Here is a 21063-nt window from a genome sequence, read left to right as displayed (position 1 = left end):
CATGTCAAGAATTTTTAGATAAGCCCAAAATGGCACATTGCAAAGTAAAGTTATCCGTTCAGTCTTGAAATTATGAACTTGAGTATTGAAATATCTTTGTATTTACATGTATTGGTATCCTCGTTGATTTATGCAGGTACATAAATTGTTTCAGAAAACCGGTGGATTTTGAATTTTTTGAAACGTCAAAACCCTCATTTTATGGAATTGCGTTTATTGCCTTCTAGACTTGTAAGATGCTATTTTTTACGTGACAGGAGAAATGTTTGATATTGCGGGTTTTTTTTTTCAAAACAAACAATCTAATGAATAATAGAACAATATTAATTATTTTTGATGTTTAAAAGCTCTTAAAACATATAGAAATTATTGTTCTTATGCAATGCATGTGAATACAATAAAAAAAACTATCATGTACATTTCTTTTTAAAATTCCAATTATATCTTACAAAATCCATACAAAACACGCAAACATTAAATTGAGTTTTATGCAATTAATTGTTAGTAAACTTAAATATATTTAAACATTGCGAGTAAGATGTATTACAATACTTAGCTGCAATAATGTAGCCCTCTGTCGATTTTTTTTTTTGGGGGGGGGGGAATAAAAAGAAATCGGAGAGAGCTGCATGTTTGCAGCTAAATTATGCTCTACTCGTACATAATGTAAATATCAAGTTGGGTTTGTTAAAGGGGCATGGTCACGATTTTGGTCAAAAATTATTTTCCCGATTTTAATGTTTATAATGCTTCCGGAAGGCATTTTTAATAGGCAACCAAAATTTAAGTGTTATTTGTTAAATTATAAGCGAGTTACAGAGCTTACAATATTATTCTTTGCTATGTAAACAAAACTTTTGTTTACATTTTGAACGTTGAAGTGAAAACTACAGTTTTAGACCGAAAATGAATGTGGTAAACGTTAACATTTGTTTATTTATGCTTAGAATGAATAAGAAGATGACGAATCAGCTAGAACAAAACTTTTACCGGTATATTGAACTAATGTAAACGAAAACAGGGCACGAGCCTTGTTTACATGACAAAGAATTTCGAGCCCTGTATCTTGCTTATAACTTCACTACTGACTCTCCAATTTTATTTGGTCATTGGAAATGCATTCCTAAAGCATTGTAAATAATAAGAACAGAAAAATAGAATTTGACTAAAATCGTGACCATGCCCCTTTAAAAGAGAAAAAACTCGTGTTGATTTAATATTGTTAAACATTTCATAACAATGCCTCCCCACGGCAGTCTCTACATAAATTGTTCAAACAATATCAGATATCACTTCTTTTTCTCGGAAATAACCAGACCTAGTAAGCTAACCGAACTCAATGCAAATTTCAATATTCTTTGGGGGGTATCTATAGAGGTGATAAATGGGACAAACTTTATTTTTACCTACTCTGTCAAAGGAGATAAGGCAGAAATTGACTAATAATAGAGACTAAAAATAGTGGAATTTAGTGAACAGTACGTGAGATATTTAACGTTGAGAGAAAGCCGTTTACGTGATGTATTTTATAGACTCTTGGTGATATCAATTTCAATTCATTCATTGCATGCAATATTTGGTTTTGCATAGGTGATTGTTTGTTTTTGCATCGATGTTTGTTGATGTTGCAATGGAGGCTGTTGGTTTTGTTTTAAGCTGATCTGTTTCGTATGTTAGTATGTTTTTAATAGTTGGTTGTTCGTTTTGCATAAACGTCTTTTTATTTACCCTTTCCGCCGCCCATAAGTATTGCCTTCATGACTAATAGGGTTCCTGCAATGAACATGGAAATTTACAATCCAAGTTAACAAGGGCAAATTACATGATTTGTATGTAATCACAGTGAGTTTATCATAATTATGACTCACGTTTCATCAAATGTATTCGCCTTGTCCAACATAAATTTTTCAAGCAAGGTTGTTGCTTATCTCTCCTCTGAGACGGACATGTCTGTATAATAGCTAAGAACCAAATCAAATCAAATATTCATAACACAGAGAATTGTTCAAAATATTATTCAAAGGGATGATGCATTCAATTCATGCATAAACTTTTCGTCAGCGTTTTTAAATTAAATATTAAACCACTTCTTCTCTTCGTTTAACAGGCTTCAAGGCCTTACATGTGTATAGAAAAGAAACAAAAAACAATGACGAGAAGAATTATTTGATATAAGAAAATTCAGTCAAGTCCATTTCATGCTGTAAAGCGTCTGACTCTCCATGTTCTTTTTTAAAAGATTTTAAGAGTTTGAATTTGAGTTGGAAATTGTTTAAAAAAAACATAAAAGAATAAAAGTTAAACGTTCTCTTTCCTAGCAAGTCAGAGTCTAAAGACCACGTTCATCCACCTTTTTTATAGCAATTTGTCAAGAGGCAAAAGACTGTTTTTGAATAATATTATGTTCCTGTTTCTTTCCTCGTTGAGATAAGTCAAATTGTTAAAATAAACGAAGTTCTTTGAGATAAATTTTTAGAAGGAAAAACATGTATTAAAAAAGCTCTTTCTTTTGCCTCCGATTTCATTATCGTTCCACAAAATACTGTATATCATCAAAAGAAAGACTGGCTTCATTTGTCCTATCTTGTCAAATATCTCATTCCTTTTCCTCTCTGAAAATCACCATTTTTTCAGCGAAATTTAACGTGGATTATGTAACAGTGTTTTGCTGGCTTTGTAAACAATAACGAAAGGCTTTATTAGATGTTGTAATTTATGGTATTTAGGGTCATATTACCTCCTCTGCATGGGGAGATAAAACATAAACTGTTTATAACGTCTGAAGTGGAAATTCCAAACATCCATTTTTCCACTAAGAAAGTTACTTATGCCCATCCAGGGGCATTTGTTTTAATGATCATGACTCTGCATTGGGTTATTTGAATGCACTTTTAATTAATTATCATTTGTGCTTTTATAATAGGTAGGGGTTAGGGATTGGAAGGTAAGGGCTGGTTGGTTGGTTGGAGTTAATAAAGTGACCATCTACATTTTTGGGAGTTGATTTTAATCAACTCTTCTATGCAGTTACTCAGACAAACCGAAAGTGAAACAGTGTTTGGACCTCAGCATAAATCATTGCTGCTGACAAGACTTAATTCTTGAAAATAATTGATAAATTCGATGTAATGTATGCTAAAGCATTGTTTTTTCAAGAAAACTTATATATAAACACCTTGAAAACAGTCAGGTTTTAAATGGTACGAACAATTTAAATATTTTTTGTAGTCGAATGTATTCCTACGCCAAAGTTCAATATAGTCTCGTTCAACTCGCCGCTCGGTTGTCTCCGTAAATCCTTGTCAGAGATTTACGGTGTCAGCCGAGCGTTTGGTTGAACGAGACTAGAGTTGAATATTGCTTGGATCCATACAATTTTTGAGAAATATTTCTATTACTGATACATAGTTTGACTGAATTAATTTTATCTTTAAATATTATTTAACATGATTAATATGGGGGTTTCTCGACATTCTTGTCGAAAAAGTCCAAAAAATTCATATTATAAAAATGTGCGTGATTCAAATCAGAAACTACATGTACTTGTCATGCAAAATAACATTTCATTGATTTTAGAATAAATAAACATCGACAAAATCAACTCCCGTCAGTTCTTCAGTACTTTGATTATTTAAATTTGCTTTCTAACTATCACAGTAGTAGTAGGCCTACAAGTTTTTCGCCTGTGTATATTAAGTCAATTCACTGGAACACTTTACTGAATCCATCTCTCTTTATGATTTTTTTTTAACTTAATGTATCTGGTCCTAAATTCAACAATTTTTACAATGTTTAAAATGACCAACAAAAACAACCTAAAGATTTATGTATATATATGTACTACATTTCAACAATTTTTTTCTAGACAAAGCTCAACAAAAACCAAGATACCGAAATAAAACGTGCATTATAGTAATTGTGCTTTGAGTGACATTTTTTTTTATAGCTGATAAAAATCTCTTGCATTAGGAGCAAAGATATTTTTAATCTTCACTGTAAGACACAAAGTGTTTTCATCTTTCATACATCAATTCTATGTAAGAATCGGAGATTTACATAAGGGTCTGGGCAAGCATAGTCGCCAATATTCTTTATATTTTATAAATGGATACCTAGGTGTAAAACGCAAAAAGATACTAAAATTGGTTGCTGGGAGTAACCGTTGCCATGATAAGTGAGGCTAAAGATAGAAAAATAACAAAACTTACCTACTTTGAAGCCATATTAGAAGATTTTATCCACAAATATAAACTATCAAAGACATTAAAAGACCTTTGTCCTATTGCCAATTTAAACTTCAAAGTGAAAATTGATGGAGAAACCAATACTTTTAAAATTTGACTATGCAACCGTTGAAAAATTTCTAAATCGTTTTTTTTAATAAGTTGAAATGAGACGCTATTAAATTTTCACATCCCTATCAATGTCCATTCGAGGTAACAAGGTCAAGAAATAATTTTGATATGCTGTAATTCCTGATTTCAGAGATTTTTTAGCAACTGTATTTGTTGGAACTTGTAAAGATTTGTCTAAATGTTCATTATACACTCCAAAATGTTTTTTATGTAACATAGAAGTGTTGTTGCTATGGAAATTAAAGTTGCATAGAAAATCCTACTGAAGATCTTACTTTTTTAAAAGTCCATAGCAACAGCAATTTTCAAAGCAAAGGAATATGTGCGGTTTGATCAAATATCTGCCCCCGATAAAACCAATTTTTAGATAGTATCGTATAAAAACCAAATCTTCATAAATCATTGTACATAGGATGCCTATCACTCAATTTTGCTTTATCTTTTGCATTCGGAAGTATAGAGCGCAAGTCTGCTCAAGTATGATTTTAACGTATGTTTTTCTTCAGACAATTATACATATCATACTAAAAAATGGTACTTGAGTAAGCCTGCGCCCGATGTTTCCCAGTCGAAAAACCATCGGAAAACACCCATATTTTGCTACAAAAAATCAATTTATCAAAATAAGACAATCTTCACGACGTCATTTCTACATTATGACGTCACTGTGGTGATAACCTTTTACACCCTAATTTTCAATATAATTTTAACTATTCTCACCTTATTTTTAAAGCTCTTTATAAAACTTTGATTTTGGGGGCAAAAATGCATAATACCGCACAAAGTCCTTTAAAGTTCTGGACAGACTTGATTTTTCCTCACCAATTGATATCAAATTCTTCTTAAAACTTACACTTTACATGTGAATAAAACCCAATCAAAAAAATTGGAATTTACCTTATTTTTCAGCTTGTTACCGTAGCAAGGGTTCTCAATTTTCATTTTGAAATTCCTAATAGAAGATCAAGAATTGTATTTTAAATTCAAATTAAATCAATATATCATATTTTGAAATTTCTGCTTAATTACCATAAAAACATTTTAAAATATGCACTTCTTTGTAAATGTTTTAATTTCTTTTGAAAAATGATAATATTTTTTCGTAACATATTTTACACTGGAACCCCAAAATAGTTGCCACTGCTTTCAATAAGTTCTAAAATAAGCATTAAAATGTCATTTTTACATTTTTAGCTTCTGTTACCATAGCAACGGGACTACATAACAACAAATAAATGGTGTTTTTCTTTTTTTTTTACTCATCAAAGTTTATCAAACTGTAAAGTATGAGGAAAATCTGTATCTTTGCGTGGCCACCGAATTTTCTTTTTTATATAATATTGACATTTTTTTGGGGACCCAAAATGAACCCAAATTTGTTATAAGTTGTTATAAGTACATTCTTCAGCTATTCATCTACCAAGGCTTATTTGCAGCAATATACTATGTTATACTATATATATACTATAAGATGTTCTTTTTATAGATAACTGATACAGGAAAAATAATTTTTCATATTAAGGAATTCGAACATCTTTGCGTGAAGAACCATTAAAAAAAGATATAGAAATCGCCTTTTTTTCTTTTGTCTCAGTCTAATTTCTAGTCTTGCTGAATATTGCAAGTATTCGAGTAACTTCGTTTCTGTATCTTTGTCGTTTTCTTTTTCCTTTTCCTCTCTAAAATGATATTAAGTTTAAGTGTTTATCAAAATTGTATAACGGTGCATTATGCAACGGTGCTTTCTTGACCTCTTATGTAAAAGATAAAGCAGACTTTGATGCAGTAATTTATGGGTTGTTAGTCAGAACTCCCAATGCTACGAGTAACAAAACATGTTTAGAAATTTTTTACCTGGTTAAAACGTCTGAATAAGCATAGAAATTCCAAACAAGCATTTTTTCCTAGAAAGAATCGAAATAAATCTTTTAAAACCCTTTTATCTTCCATGACATAATAATCCTCAATATACTGAGAGAATGACGTATACTGTTGTCTATACTTTATCATTTTTTTGGGGAAGCGCAACAACTTAGTAAAATGTAATTTGTATGTACGGCTCTTAGTAAAATTCATCTAACGATCTTTTTTTTCGGGGGGGGGGGGGGGGGGGGGTGTAGGGTGAAGGTGAGTCGGTAGTGGGATTGATTTACATAATGCACATATAGTCCTTTACAAAAATTAAGATAAATGGAAATCAAAATTTGTACATGACAATTGTCAAGTACTTTTGATTTCCGATAATCTAAATTTTTGTAAAGGACAATATTTTAGTCGATTAAACAATTCTATTTGTTTGATATAATGCCATGGATATGCATCTGGTCCTGAGTATGACACAGTGTGCGGTTCTCCAAATAAAAAAAACCCCAATCATAGGTATACCATTGAATAATGCAAGCAGAAAGTCGATTGACGATTTCACAGTTGCTAAAGAGGTAAATAAAAACATTCAGATTCGTACATTATATACATTATGTGAAACTTAATACAAGTCTTTCTTGTAGTTTATTTATCTTAATTAGAATTGAAAATGAATTAATGCAAGTAAAAGAAATACAACCATTGTGTAATAACGATTAAAAAAATATACATGTAATGACGAAATATTTCTATTACTAGTACCTAAAACAGCATCTTATTTTTTTTCCCATAATTAAATACATATACACTTAAAACGATTGCTAGTAATCAAAAGAGATTAATGAGATATTCTTAAAACTTTCTTAGCAATGAACATGTTTCATTTTGTAACCGTTTGTGCATCGTTACTTTGTAGATATCCTGAATGAAAATTTAAATCGGATGTTTCAACATTACAAGCAGCCAATTTTTTAAGCATCCACCTTAGCATCCCTGGGAAAGTCCCAAGCATGTACATATTAGTTTGAAATTTTTTTTGTCAATGTTTAAAGTATCAGAGTCAATTGAAAAAAAAGAATACAAAATAGGAAACGAACAGATGGGCACGTTAACAATGTAATTTTAACCTTTCATTGTGATATAAATACCAAAAAAACCAAAACACCAGAACGACTCCCAAATTGTGTTCTATATACACCCAAATTTGATTTAAATCCAAGGTTTCGGTTTTGGTTGTTTTTTTAAAGACGGTTTTTATTCACAGGTAAATCAACAAAGGTGTTTTGTGATGGGTTTCATACCCTCTAAATCTCAGATTGAATAACAAAAAAATGTTATCTTCTGAAAAATCAATGGCCTTGTACCCGCCTTTCAACATAGCACTGAGGCTTAACTGTACATCTTATAAAGTGCAGTCTCGATTTATCCAGAATGATATAATTCTCAAGGACACAAAATGCTGGGGTGGGGTGCATCTTTTTTACTGAGTATATAAGTCTTGATAGTCGCTTCACACCCCCTCCCCTCCCCGACCCACGGATTGACCACCATCAACGCCTGATATCTCAATGTTACTGCTATAAATGTACACAAACTTGAACCCATCTCTTTATGTAAAAAAAAAAAAAAAGATAGACCAAATACCCTGATTATGTAAACCGTGCCATTTAAGACATTTCGATAAGTATATGTGTATTTTTTATATATCAAGTTTCCCAGGAATTATTTTCAATATGATCATTTATACCTATCAATCTTTATCATTTCAAAGATTGATATACTTAATTGTGTAATCGAAGATCAGGTTACTGTTTTTCTGTAGAAGACAGTTTTAGTACGTGATATTTGAAGAAATCTTCGTGTCTGCATCAAGTGCTGTTATGTAATCAAACAACAGGAAATTACCAGTTAAAGATAAACATTGTACAGTTAAGTCATATTTCTAAAGATTTTCTGGCATTTTTTTGCATTAAAAAGAAGTTTTATATGTATTGCAAAGTTAAGATATTTTTTATTTAAAGATATCAATCATTATTCAACATTGTCAACACAAGCCATACAACAAAGATAAATAGCAGTAAAACCCTATAGCCCCCCCCCCCCCCCCCCCCCCCATTCTTAACACAATAAAACGGTACAAAACAGGTTTCACTTTTAAGACATACATGTACATGTATTTTCAGTAATTTTTTTTTTACTTTCAATGAAATTTCAAATACATACAACGTCTTCTTGATTTATAAATTTATTGTAAGAAAATATTGTGTTCTTACTTTATTTATCAAATATAACTACTTACTTTTAAAACAGCATAATGCACATTTCCTGTTCTTTGACCTAAGTTTGCGCTTCTGTTAGATGTAATTTCCACAATAAAATTCATTAACACCAAAAATTGACTGAAAAGGCCGCATCAGAACTATATATTCTTTAATTAAGATAGGACTGATAGATAAATTAATAGATAGTACATGATCAGTATGTTACTCACTTTTGTGAAGCTTAATGAAAATTTGGAGAAGAAATAGCATAACCATTCAATTATTATGATAGTCTTTATATATATCAGAATAAGAGGCAAATGACCGACTTTCATGTGCCTGTGAGAAATAAATTTGAAAAACTCCACCCTTTTGCAAAAAGCAGGCAAGAAAGTACACGAATAAAAATAATTAGAACTGATATACATGTAGGTATATAGAAAGTGTGGAATTTCTTTCAATCTTGTCCAGTATACTTGTATATATAAACATCTTATGAGTAGTAAAGTCCATAACCAGTAAATATTTCAAATTTAGTACTCTTCTGTACAGTACATTATGTCAAGTTTTGGATTAATTTTTGATACCTAGAAAAAAATATGTTATTCCGGTATGTGTGCAGGCGTTGACAGAAATGTAAATGTTACAGATACACAGAGAGAGAGAGAGAGAGAGAGAGAGAGAGAGAGAGAGAGAGAGAGAGAGAGAGAGTTTTAATAGTGCATTTTTTGGGGGTGAACTATCAATTTTATTGTGCCTTTTTCTTTGAAAGGAGATTAACTTGGGTTTACGTACAACTCAATATCGATTTAAAGGTTCTTATCTAATATTTACTTTGAAGTTCCGTATCAAATTCGTTCAAGGATATACACACGATCAACCTGCTTTTTTATGACTTTCAATCCCCCATTTTTTCACTTTTTGCGCATTAAGTGAAGTGACATAATAAAAATTTTCATTCTAAAATTTTGATCGTTCAAGCCAGATGTTCATATTTTATCTGCAAGATAAGGAGACGAAAATAGGCTACTTCAAAATATTGTTTAGATTTTTCTTTCGCATATCTAAAATACTCTGAAAAAAAATACTTTTATAAGTGGTCTGGCAGGTATATATATGTTTGTTTGTTAAGCCAGGCAGATAGAATACATATTAACCTCTTGAGACTTTTTTTTCTTCTGTTTTACCCGTATATACACAAAAACACAGCATTTACTGTTTATATATTAATTGTATCTTGCTCTGAATCTATCATAATTTATCCAAATAAAGTTAAAGACGATTAGATATAGGACGTGTGTCAGATCAAGAGATTGAGGAACGTCTGTTAGAAGTTATGAGTTGCGCAATAACTTCAATATAATGACTAATAAGGATGTCCTTGTAAAGAGTTTTTTATCACCTTCTTGTATCCGCAAGTCTTTAAAAATAAAAAAAAAAAGTCACCTACATTGATATTTTTGAAAAGATATTCCTTCACATTCCATCAATTCAGGACGTGGATCAGGGAAAAGAACATCGTTCACACAAATGCGGACTTTAATCGCAAAACATAAAAAATGTTGTCTATTTCTAACATGAAAAAAAGTTTTATTAGAAATTAGTAAGACAAGTCTGATGTTTTTATGTAAACTGATTTACAAAAGAATGAGATATATTTAGACACATATACTAGCGTATGTGTAATATACATTTGTATTTCTTTGTTTCGCTCTTTCACTAAAAAATATACTCTTTGTCATAAATACTGTTAACCATTTGTTGAGGCTTCATACTTGAACTAGGATATTATCCAACAAAGAATATGAATGTACTGGGGTCTTTTAGTAAGCTTTAAACTTGGTCAAAATTAAGGAAGTTTTTTTTTTCTTCAAAACTCTAGTCTATACATAGCCTAAATGTATCTGGGTAAACCCAAACAGTTTAAAATAACAACAAAACATCAACAACAAAGCGATGGAAAAGTTTTCTGAATCACTCGACCATATCAACGCTAAAAAGAAATCAAGACAAGTTTAATGTGGAAAAATTTATTCATTCTGTGATATGATATATATGTGTTTGCAACATGCATATGTATAAAAAGAAATATGTAAATCAACCTTAACGTTAGAATTAATTTCATCTCAATGACTTTATGATTGGTTTTAGTTTCTTCAATAAAGTTAGTTGGATCGATAAGGCTTTATTTACCTTCTACCAGCGGGGACCAACAAAGAAAGCGTTTCATTATTAAAACAATTCTCTCTATATACTCCTAAATATCAAGGTACTACTTTCGATTTCATAAACTTACAAAGTTTTATAAGATAAAAAAAAAATAAAAAATCAACAAACCGCCGCATTCAGTCGGACGGTTGATATATATATTGATAGATCATTAAAAGACGGGACAGAGATTTAAACCACGTCAATATTTAATATGTAACCGAATTATTTGTGATCTCAGGAGCTTGAATTAAATTCTGCGCAAAAGACAAGAGGGGTAAGTAGGGAATTTCCAAATGTCTCTGTATTTAATTTCCTTCCCGGAAAGGATCTTTCAAAAGTAAATTTACCTGCCAGTTGTAAGCATCAATATTACAGGTACTACACAGCACCAGAACACGTCGTTGACATTGAAGTCGTGAACATTGTTTCAGAGTCTCATTCAACTTTGTTTTAAAAAATGGAAAATGGGACCCTGTCGTCCGTTAAATTCAGTGGGTGCAAATGTAGGAAAACGGCTTCTTTTGACTTTAAACTTAAGAAGAGAGGCAAAAAATTCAACGTCTACAAGGGGCGGATGCATTCATGCTGTGCCGACATTCAGTATGCAGCTGTAAAAGCGAGGGCGAACGAGAAAGGAAGTAGTTCGGACCTTGTTGACTACGTGATAGCTTTAGAGGCTGCAATGAATATAGCCCTCAGGTTTTCAAAATGTTTCAAAAACAATTTAACGGTTCAGTTTCCGGAGCTACACCTAGCAGTAATGGACAATGTTAGCGTCTTCAACAAACTCTTCTCCATGGGTTCCCGCGCACTGTCAAGCGAGGAATATGTTTTGTTTGAGCCTTATATCAAAGATCTGAAATATTTCGTTACAGCAGAGGGTATTGTTACAGACACATGCCCTGTGGTGATTCAAGAACTCTGTCATTTTTCCTACCACGAATCTAACGGCATGAACGTTCTTCGTGGATTAAGAGGGGCTTGGGAAAAGAACGGGAAAAGCTTCCGCCTCGCTTCACCGTCTACAAAGTATTTTGTCGAAAAATGCACCGAATCTGAAATTCCTTGTGCCATTAACAATTTCTTTCAAACCCATAGATGCACTGCTGTTTGTGAAAAATGGCTGGTTCCGAATCAAAAGCAAGGTGCGCCAGCAGCGACGGACATTTCCACATCCGGGGCTTGTGGTCCAGTAATGGAACTCCCCCCGTCCTACAGTTATATCGTGGAATCTCACTGACAGATTATGTAATTTATGCATACTTTTTAAAATCTTTGTTGAAATGGTCGTCGTAATTTGATTTTTTGCTTGATCTTAATAAATGTTGAAAATAAAATGGACTGCTTAATTTAATCCGTTCAGCCATTGATAAAAAAAATAAAGAGAAAATGATTTTAAAAATGTGTTAAGTTCTAGAAGTATTGAAATATCCTTATGATAATTTACTTAAACAATACAAGGCTGTCTTTGGTGTGTTGATATGTGGATATGAAGGTAGAAAGTACTGCAGAAAAAATTACACAGTAAAAAACCCGCAGTGGGTTATCGTAAGGTTTTTTTGCAATGATCACTACCATTTATAGCTCGTATAATTAACCAAAGAGAAAGTACCCAATCTTCTGCTCCTATCCCTTTTCATTTAAGAAAAATATCTACCTGAGATTGGCACTTTTTTTCTTATATGAATTTCCTAATAACATCATTTATTAATGTAACCTATTCATCTATATCAACTTTTCACATGACTCAGTATTTAGACAAGTGGTTGTATTGGTTTTCGACTGTAACATAAAATAGAGAAGGCAAGCTAACTATTTAGATTTAATTTAACTGAATCATTCACATCTTCGCTAAATCTTGTTTGAGTGCACCAGCAGGCCTAGAAGTGCAAGAATAAAGTACCTTAAGGGTGTATTCTGCTCATTCACGAAAAAAAACCTACATCAAACTTTTTAGATGCTTGTGATTTTTTAAAAGTACTATTCCTAAGGAATAAATTGAAAACAAGAAAAGTGTATGTTCGTTTTCATTTAAGAGAGATCCGACCCCCAGAACATGGGCCAAAAATGGTGCATGGAAATTCTCATAGAAAGTGCAATTTGACCAGAAATTCCCTAAAATTAAGAAAATAAAGGGAGATTTCAACCTCTTTAAGTTTTGTTTACTTAAAAACATCTCAAGAGTTCATTTTTATGCACAATTTAGACTATGAAATAAATTTTTTGATAAGTTATGCCCAAAAATGTATGTTGCTCAAGTAAAATTGGAGCATCATTTTCGTTGCAAATATGATAAATAAACCAAAGATAGACGGATTTCTACAATTTAACTTTTTATGAAAATATTAGTACACTTTCTCTACATATTATTGATCCAAATGAAGGCATAAAAAGTAGGGGTTAGTGTGCATATAAGAAAAAAATATTGTTGGTTATATCCCCACCCCCTATTTCAGTTGAAGCATTTTATGGAAACAAAATAAGCCATATTTGGAGAAAAACACGACGTTTTATTCACCAAAAATTTTAAATTGGTGTAATTATCTTTAACAGCAATTGTAATTATGTAAAGAAAAGGTTTTAATGAACAAACAGTAGACATACAACCAATTAAACTTAAAAAAATAAGACAAAGAGGTGTATTTAGTACTTATAGACAATCTTCTGGATGCGACCTTGAATAACATGGAATGGCCTAGGGTTTTTCTAGTTCATGAAATGTTCTAGTTTATTAAAGTATTTTATAATAATGTAATCATTCAATATAAAATTAAAAATGCATTTGATATTTGTTTAAAAACAAAGAATTTGGCTGCATTAATTATAATTTGACAGTGATTATCAAGGAATACAAACAATGATATGTCGACAAAACATGCATCTTCAGAACTGATGTCTGATCGATAAGTTTTGACCAGTATATGCATTTCAAATGATTGGAAGAAAAGAAATATATAAAAAAAAACTCTCAGTAGCACACAATAAATGCAACAATGGCACACAATATACCAGTATACATAGCACATACTTTCTAAATTCAACTTTTTGGTAGTTTGAAAGATCTACGTGAAAGCAAATACTGATAGTTTATATACCCGGTTCATACATTCATAATATATTTTACTAAATTGTGAGTTATATGGTATTATGGTAAATGAACTTGCATCAATGCATGGTGGTATTACAATGCTGCCTTATCTGTTGAAATAAATAGGTTACATGTGCAACAATTTACTAAATCTGATCAGTTGAAAAATTAACATTTGTCGTATAAAAATTCTCTGAATGATGAAACTATTCCATCCTTGTAGAGAGAACATAGAGAGAAACAATGGTGATAAAAGTTGATATTGATATATCTACATGATTTTTTGGAGAGCTGGGGAGAGTTACATCATACAGTACATACTAGAGCTAATATCTAGTTCAGGGAAAATGAAAATCAAAGGCAGTATATACACTTCTATCATAATATGAGCTTAATTAACTTTCACTTAGAAATGTACTTCTAAAATGTTCAGCTATGGAGTGTATGACTTTTGATGACTTAGTCACTCTTGGTCTGCTTCCACATTCTTCTGATAAAACCTGTCGTATGCCCTCTTCCTCTCCCCTACTAAATGCAAGCTTTAGAGCTGCATAGTTCAAGTCACTGGCGGCAATTTTTCTACCCATGCACTTAGTAATTATTTTTTCATTGACAAGTCCTTGAAGAGATGGTAGGTTGTGGGCTGTTACTCTTAAGCTCTCATGTGAAAAAGTTGCACATGGCAGAGAGAAAGACGCCTTCAGTCTATTATGTTCATCAAAATTAACTAACCGTACAAGTCTTTGAAGGAACACGACGTCTTGTAATGCGTCATGAGCCGCGTAGTCACAGTGAAGGAACGATGAAACTAGAGCCTGTTGGGAATAAGATGGCAACCCTGGGAATTGTGACCTAAACAAAAGCTTGGTATCGACAAATCCAGTAACATGATCTTTAAAAGTATCCATCTTCCCAACTGCTTCTAAGGCGTTAAATAAAACATGGCAGTCATAAGACTTGATGTTATGTCCAGAAAGGATGGCACATTTTCCTTGTCTAGAAATAAATTCAACAAAGGACTCTAAAGCAGAGGACAGATTGCTGGAATGGACAGGTTTGCCTCTGTGGAACATCTGACTGCCTCTCATCATTATGCCTGTCACATCAGATGCTGAGGTAGAAATGGGAACTTTTGGCTTGACAAAACACTGCCACTGATTTTCTCCGCATACAGCAGCCATCTGGGTAATGTGGGAATTACGACCTGATAAACATAAGTAAGAAAAGTTATTACCCATAGATTTCCACTAAGGGCTAGAAATGTAGAACATACATTTTTAAATGGTTGAATGTTCCTGTCATTGTGTAACAGATTAATCATTAACACTGAAATAATTATACATAATAATAAGATTTATTGTGCCCTATACATGCATTAGTGCTGTAACATTCAAATATGTTTTCATGATACATATAGCTCTACATATTACACAAATATCAATAATTTAAATGTTAGCTTGTCAAAAAAATATTGATCAGTTAATGATTTTCTTAAAATATGCGAGAGACCAGCTAGAATAATAATGAGAGGATATTCTCACAGTAACAATAAATCACTTCTGATTTGTAGATTCATTGACTGTGACATAAATAAACACTAGTCTGTGATACTTCGTTCATTGGTGACTAACATTATCAATGTTGCCCTCAACCTTAAGTCAACATTTGTATATCATTTACCTAATCCAGTGGTTTCTAAATCAAAGTATACAGGTATTGAAGCTGACTTTATCCCAACATCCTTTGGTGGAACTCTCGGGGAAGGAATCTCGTTTATGTCCTGATGAATCATGAGCTCAACAGAACTGCCATAGCTGTCTCCCTCTCTCAGTTCTTTCACTGCATTTGACTTGACTCTAAATATAAATGATAAAACTGAAGAACTTTCCAGTTTTGATTTCCTTTTAAGTAGGAAAGTGTATTTCTATTACAGATTTACAAAAATAATTTTTACTTGATTACTATTTCAACACTTCACTTATGTTTATAAAATATCTACAAACACCAACCAATCTGAAAATGTTCTCATTTTGTTCAGTAGTTCTTTGATATAGAAGTGATCAATGTTTACCTCCTGTTCTTGAGCTGAATTCTCCTCAGTTTATATTTCCATGTTGAACATATCGCCTTTCTCTTCCTGGCCTGCATGTCACGCAGTAAGGCAAGTCTTCGTGTATGGCACCCAGGAGAGAGTCCAAGTTCTCTGTACACCTAAAATGCCAAAATAACCTTAATTATGGTCCTAGCTAGTGGCTTATGTTTTTTTTTCTTCAATCTTCAATAACTGCAAATACTGGTAATTATGATAGCATTCAATATGAAATGTAATTTATTCAAATACAAAGAACATACTGATATAGAAAGATAGCCAGGCATCTTGTTTTAAATTGTTGGTTCATATTAAAATATATTTCTTATGTATAATCAAAAATCCCTCTACCTTCAGTAGGTAACTTTGTCCATCATTCTTTTGTGCAACAGCAGATGCAATCCTCCTGTTCAAGCTGGCTGATCCACTGTAAAACTGTGTTTTAGGAGCTTTTGATGCAACTGTTTTGTTGAAGCTCTCATTGGCTTGAGTGCTACCCATTGAAGAAAGCTTTTGACTCTGGGATTTGTAGCTATGCATCAGATCTCCAAGAGCTGTCTGGAGGGGAATATCTCGAAGAGGTTTTCCATAAGGAAATGAAGAGTATTTTCTGCTGGGGTTATCTATATGATGGCACCATGAAGACTGGCAAAATGAGTGGTCCCCAAAAGGATGTCTACTGATTGCTTCTAACCCATTCTCTATACCATCTGAATTTCCTTGGTTCTGAGCCAGCATGTAGTCCAAACACTTCTGCAAATACTTGAAAACCTTTGGATTTTGCAACTTCTTGTGCTTGTTTCGCAAGGAGTACAAGGCATTGCCAATATTTTTCTTTACGTGGTTTTTATCAGACTTTTTCTTTATGGATGGATTAACATTTTGTTTTATTCTGGCAATTGTTGTTGTATCATCATCTGCAATGATTGTCTCTACCACGGCTCCTTTTTCTTTACATGTTTTCATCATCTCAACCACCATATCCTGCTCCATGGCCTTAGCACTTCCACTCCAGTTCATCCGACAGTCATGCTTATTTGGTGTTTTTCCTTTCTTTGCCGAATTATCACAGGTCTTGCAGAACTTGCTGCGCACATTATATCCAACAACTTTTCCTGTTTTGGCCCCAATCATTGAGCAGTGACCTACAAAGTCAAATCTTTAAATGAGATCTACTGGGTAAAATGTATAAAATAGTAGTCAGAGGACATGATTTTAATTTACGTCAGTTATATACTAGCAAAGTTTAATTGGCATTGTTTGAGTTTGAACTTTGAATCAAGTTTATATGTATATAGTTTTAAATTCAGTTATAAGCACCTGAAAGACTGTCAAATGATCTGCCACTTCCCCTCTTCTGCCATGCACCATCAACACTTACAGTTAGCCCATCAGTATTTTCATCTCTAAAAAATATTACAAAAATAAAATTTTTTCAATTGAAAATTTTATATAAGGGTATGAAAGTAACATCTATGTACCAAATAAAACTTGTAGATTTCATAATTTTTCACTCATTAAGGCCACACTAATATAATTTCTTGTTTGTCCCTGCATGCTCGTATTAAAATTAAACTATCTAAATAATTTTTTATTAATAAATCACATCAAGGAAACTCTGTGTTGTTTTCTTTTCTATTTCTGCTCTATTTTTCACATTTTAAATAGTTTTAATTTATAAATTAGAAACAAGTAGAAAAAATATAACCATCAGCACAAATTTATTCATGTACCGCCGAAAAATTTTGGCTACAAGAAATAATAATTTAATTTATTATTTAATCGCTCGCCCGCTTGTACCTTTCACCGGATGTTAGACGAAAAAGAAGTTATATTGGTGTGGCCTAATGAGTTATTAGAGACATATTTAACTTTTTAAAATACCGGTAGTTAAAACAAGCATATTTTTATGAGGTTATGCTGAAAAGTATTTTCAGATATAAATGTTTTAAATTTAAATGGTATTATAAATACATGTACATGTAGCAGAAATGCAAAATTACATTTTAGACAATTTCACTTCTTCTGATAAATTTTCCATAACACTGGCTTGGGCAACACATTCCATTGCACTTCCCATCTCCTTCTCTCTTTTGGAAAGGAGGGTATTGCTGACTGGTGGGATATTAAGGGCTGACAAGAAGCTATTAACTTGCCTTCCACCAATTCCACTGTGAACCATTGCTTTAGAAATTATAAAATAGAAGGTTTAATTTTTCAAACAACAAATACTTTAAATTACAAAGACAGCAGCTTTCTTATTCTTATGTATTTCATGCAAGATACATTTGAAACTTTCTTCCATTTTCAGATTATTGAGAGTTAATACACTTAATTAGTAACAACTGAATTCAATTTATCTTGCAACAACCCCTTGCATTGACCTAATAAAAGTAACCTAATAAACTAAAGCTATATTCAGTCAATGCCTCAATATAGCCTCGTGCATTCAACCGACGTTCAAATGCACTAATTATGACATCATCTTTCTTGCCTCTACCCCATGGCATCATGGTTTCAACTGCAGATATGCAACAAATTTTGTCAAATAAAGCTCATTTAGGGTGCAAAATGTGATATTATGTTGCACGGTAAACAAAATACATGATAAATATCTTAAAATATAAGCGATATTTGGGCTCAGGTCAAAGAGGACAAGGCTTAGGACTCCACAAGCCTCGCCCTCACGTTTTCTTACCCTCGCCCAAATATAGCTTATATTTCCAGACAGTAACCATGTATTTTATAAATATATTGAAATTCCTGAGAAGAATTCCTCCATGTTGTGTTCATATAAAATAAACAGATTGATTGATCAGTCACAGTTGCTCACATAAAATATTATGTAATTCTCAAATAAGTATAGAGCATTTTTCTCATTTTTTCGCCTACACTATGATGGTTCTCGGGCTAATATAGGACGCAATATAAAATATGCCATGTATTTAATCTATATGTATTGTACACAAAATTGTGTTTTATACTCTGTTCCGAGTTTTTGCTTCCAACACTTTTCGCTTGATATTTCGATAATCATTAATACCTTTGAGCTCAAACTACGTTCATCCACTAATATGGAAAATGTCCAGATTATCTATTTTGAAATGCCCTCTCTAACGCTTCAGGTTTCAAAACACAACCCAAAATACAAAAGTCGACATGGGTTTTACATTACAATACTCATGATTAAGCCCAGATGGTAACGTTGAAAAATTGTGCGAGGTATTCCAAGTGAGTTCCAAATGGTGAAAAGATGTAAACATTTCCCAATATAAATCTCCGTAAGAAATTTAATTTCGTTCCTATAAGTGAGCTATACCGCTTTCTGATATTTCAATACAGATGCATGCATGTGTTTTAAAATCAAAATCAAATGTGTAACTGTTATGTCTATATTATTATCACTGTTTACCTGTTGCAAGCTTTGAATTTGCATCCCATATGCCATTATGCCTCTTCCCAGTGGGTACACAATTGATGTAATTACAATTTGTATTGTAACAGGGAACCTAAAGAAAAGGGTTTAAGTGGTATATAAGCAACTCAACTATAATTTCTAGCTACTAATCAGAACTATAATTAATATGCAAATATAAAGTACATGTTACAGTAGATCTTATGAATTAGTTTTGTGATAAACACTGATAAACTTGCGATAAATCTCTACATTATGTTTTTAAAGAAAATTTCGTTATACTTTTCATGAGGAAATTCTACATTATGCTAGAGACATAAATAACATGTTATTTACATGTATGTCTCTGATTATAAATGCCAATCAATTCCGTCCACTTGGAATTTGTTCAAAGTTTGTGAATTGTGGCACAACTGTATTTTTCAAATTGTTGCTTCATTAAGACCTCACATTATAAACAATCGTAAACATACTTACTTTCAGAAGTGCAGAAAGGCCACATGTCTTGATGTCAATTGCATGGGAAAGTTGAAGTGGGACTCCACATTTTTTACAACCCGATAAGCCCTGAGCTAATATATCTAGCTCTACTATTCTTCGCCCTTCTCTCCAATTGTGTGTATCACTAAATCGTTGTGTAGCCTCTTCAATCGGGACGTCTGTATCACGTTCGCTGTTTGTTGATCTATTGTATGTGTGATCATTTGCTACAACGGCAAAACTCAATCCCCCCTCCCTTTCTTTGTCTTCCTTGATGCAATTCTGCCGGGCTGCCAAACTTGCCGAAATTTTAACCAATCTTGATGTCTGTTCTTTTGTTTTAAATCCCCTATTCAATTTTTTACCCATGAAATCAGAAGAGGATGAAGTGACATATCTGCCGAATGACGTCTGCTGTTTACATTGATATGTCGCAAAATTCCAGAGTCTCTTGATTGAAGTTGATAAGATAAAACAAAGCCTTGGTTAGTTGTTAATTGTTTATCTTTTATCAAGATGATGATGTTTTTACATTCTTATTGACATACGAAACATTTGCGAATTGTATAATTTACGACACTCTCAAGAGTTACCTCCCGTTGATTAACCCCATTTACGCGCGCGAATATTCAAAAGAATACACCCTTAAAATGCAATCGCAGCTTCTCGGGCCTTTCCGGCAGGCTCGGAAAAACACCTCGAATGTATTATCATCCCCGGATGTTAGAATTTTATTCAAAATGGAGTCGCTTCCCATTAAAATAGATATCGGCTAGACAGCCTCGTGTGTCGTTTCTGTGGTATATTTTAGGGTATATCATTGACTTAAACGAAGACTAGGTGACATCTTAACAGATCGTAAAAATGTGTTGTATTTATATCAAATTATATAAAAAGGTGGGTTGTCATGGACGCTTAGGTAATACATTCGAGGTGTTTTTCCTAGCCTGCCGGAAAGGCCCGAGAAGTTGCGATTGCCTTAAAATGTTCACATCTGAAATACTGTATATTAGCGCCTTAGACATCATCGATGATATTTTATACAAAATAAAAAAAAAACAAAACTTGAATTTCAATGGAAAGGGGTTAGCCGGTGTTTGTTTATTTAGTATAAATAATGGAAAAGAGATGTGTCCATTTCTAAAGTGTGTATTGAAAATATATTTGAGGAATTAATGGTGTAAAAATTAAACCTGATTATAAACATCTATAGAAATTCTGATTGTTACCGGTTCCATTCGCATATTCGATTTCCCCTGTCATTTATAATTCTAGAAATGTATTAGCATGAATAAATATAA

The 21063-nt window shown here is 32.5% G+C and overlaps 2 protein-coding genes across 2 annotated transcripts in view; one reads left to right on the top strand and one right to left on the bottom strand.

Moving 5' to 3' along the window:
• Positions 1–4980: 4980 nt before the first annotated feature.
• Positions 4981–21063, top strand: part of LOC105348876 (NEDD8) — a 121431-nt gene continuing 105348 nt past the window's right edge. The window contains exon 1 of the mRNA XM_011458473.4: positions 4981–4990. The gene's annotated coding sequence lies outside the window, so the exon portion shown is untranslated. The remainder of the gene's footprint in view (positions 4991–21063) is intronic.
• On the bottom strand, positions 13225–20399 carry LOC136273819 (uncharacterized). The gene is made up of 8 exons (XM_066079397.1): positions 19760–20399; positions 19280–19376; positions 17871–18051; positions 17188–17273; positions 16219–17012; positions 15850–15989; positions 15459–15634; positions 13225–14982 (listed from the first exon to the last, which is right to left on the bottom strand). Exons 1-8 carry the CDS (start codon positions 20129–20131, stop codon positions 14174–14176), a joined length of 2655 nt encoding a protein of 884 aa, XP_065935469.1. The 5' UTR covers positions 20132–20399; the 3' UTR covers positions 13225–14173.

Source organism: Magallana gigas, chromosome 3 (genome assembly GCF_963853765.1).
Source record: "Magallana gigas chromosome 3, xbMagGiga1.1, whole genome shotgun sequence".
Classification (NCBI taxonomy): Eukaryota; Metazoa; Mollusca; class Bivalvia; order Ostreida; family Ostreidae; genus Magallana; species Magallana gigas.
Note: the sequence above shows the minus strand (reverse complement) of the source record. Positions and strands in the feature narration are given on the sequence as shown.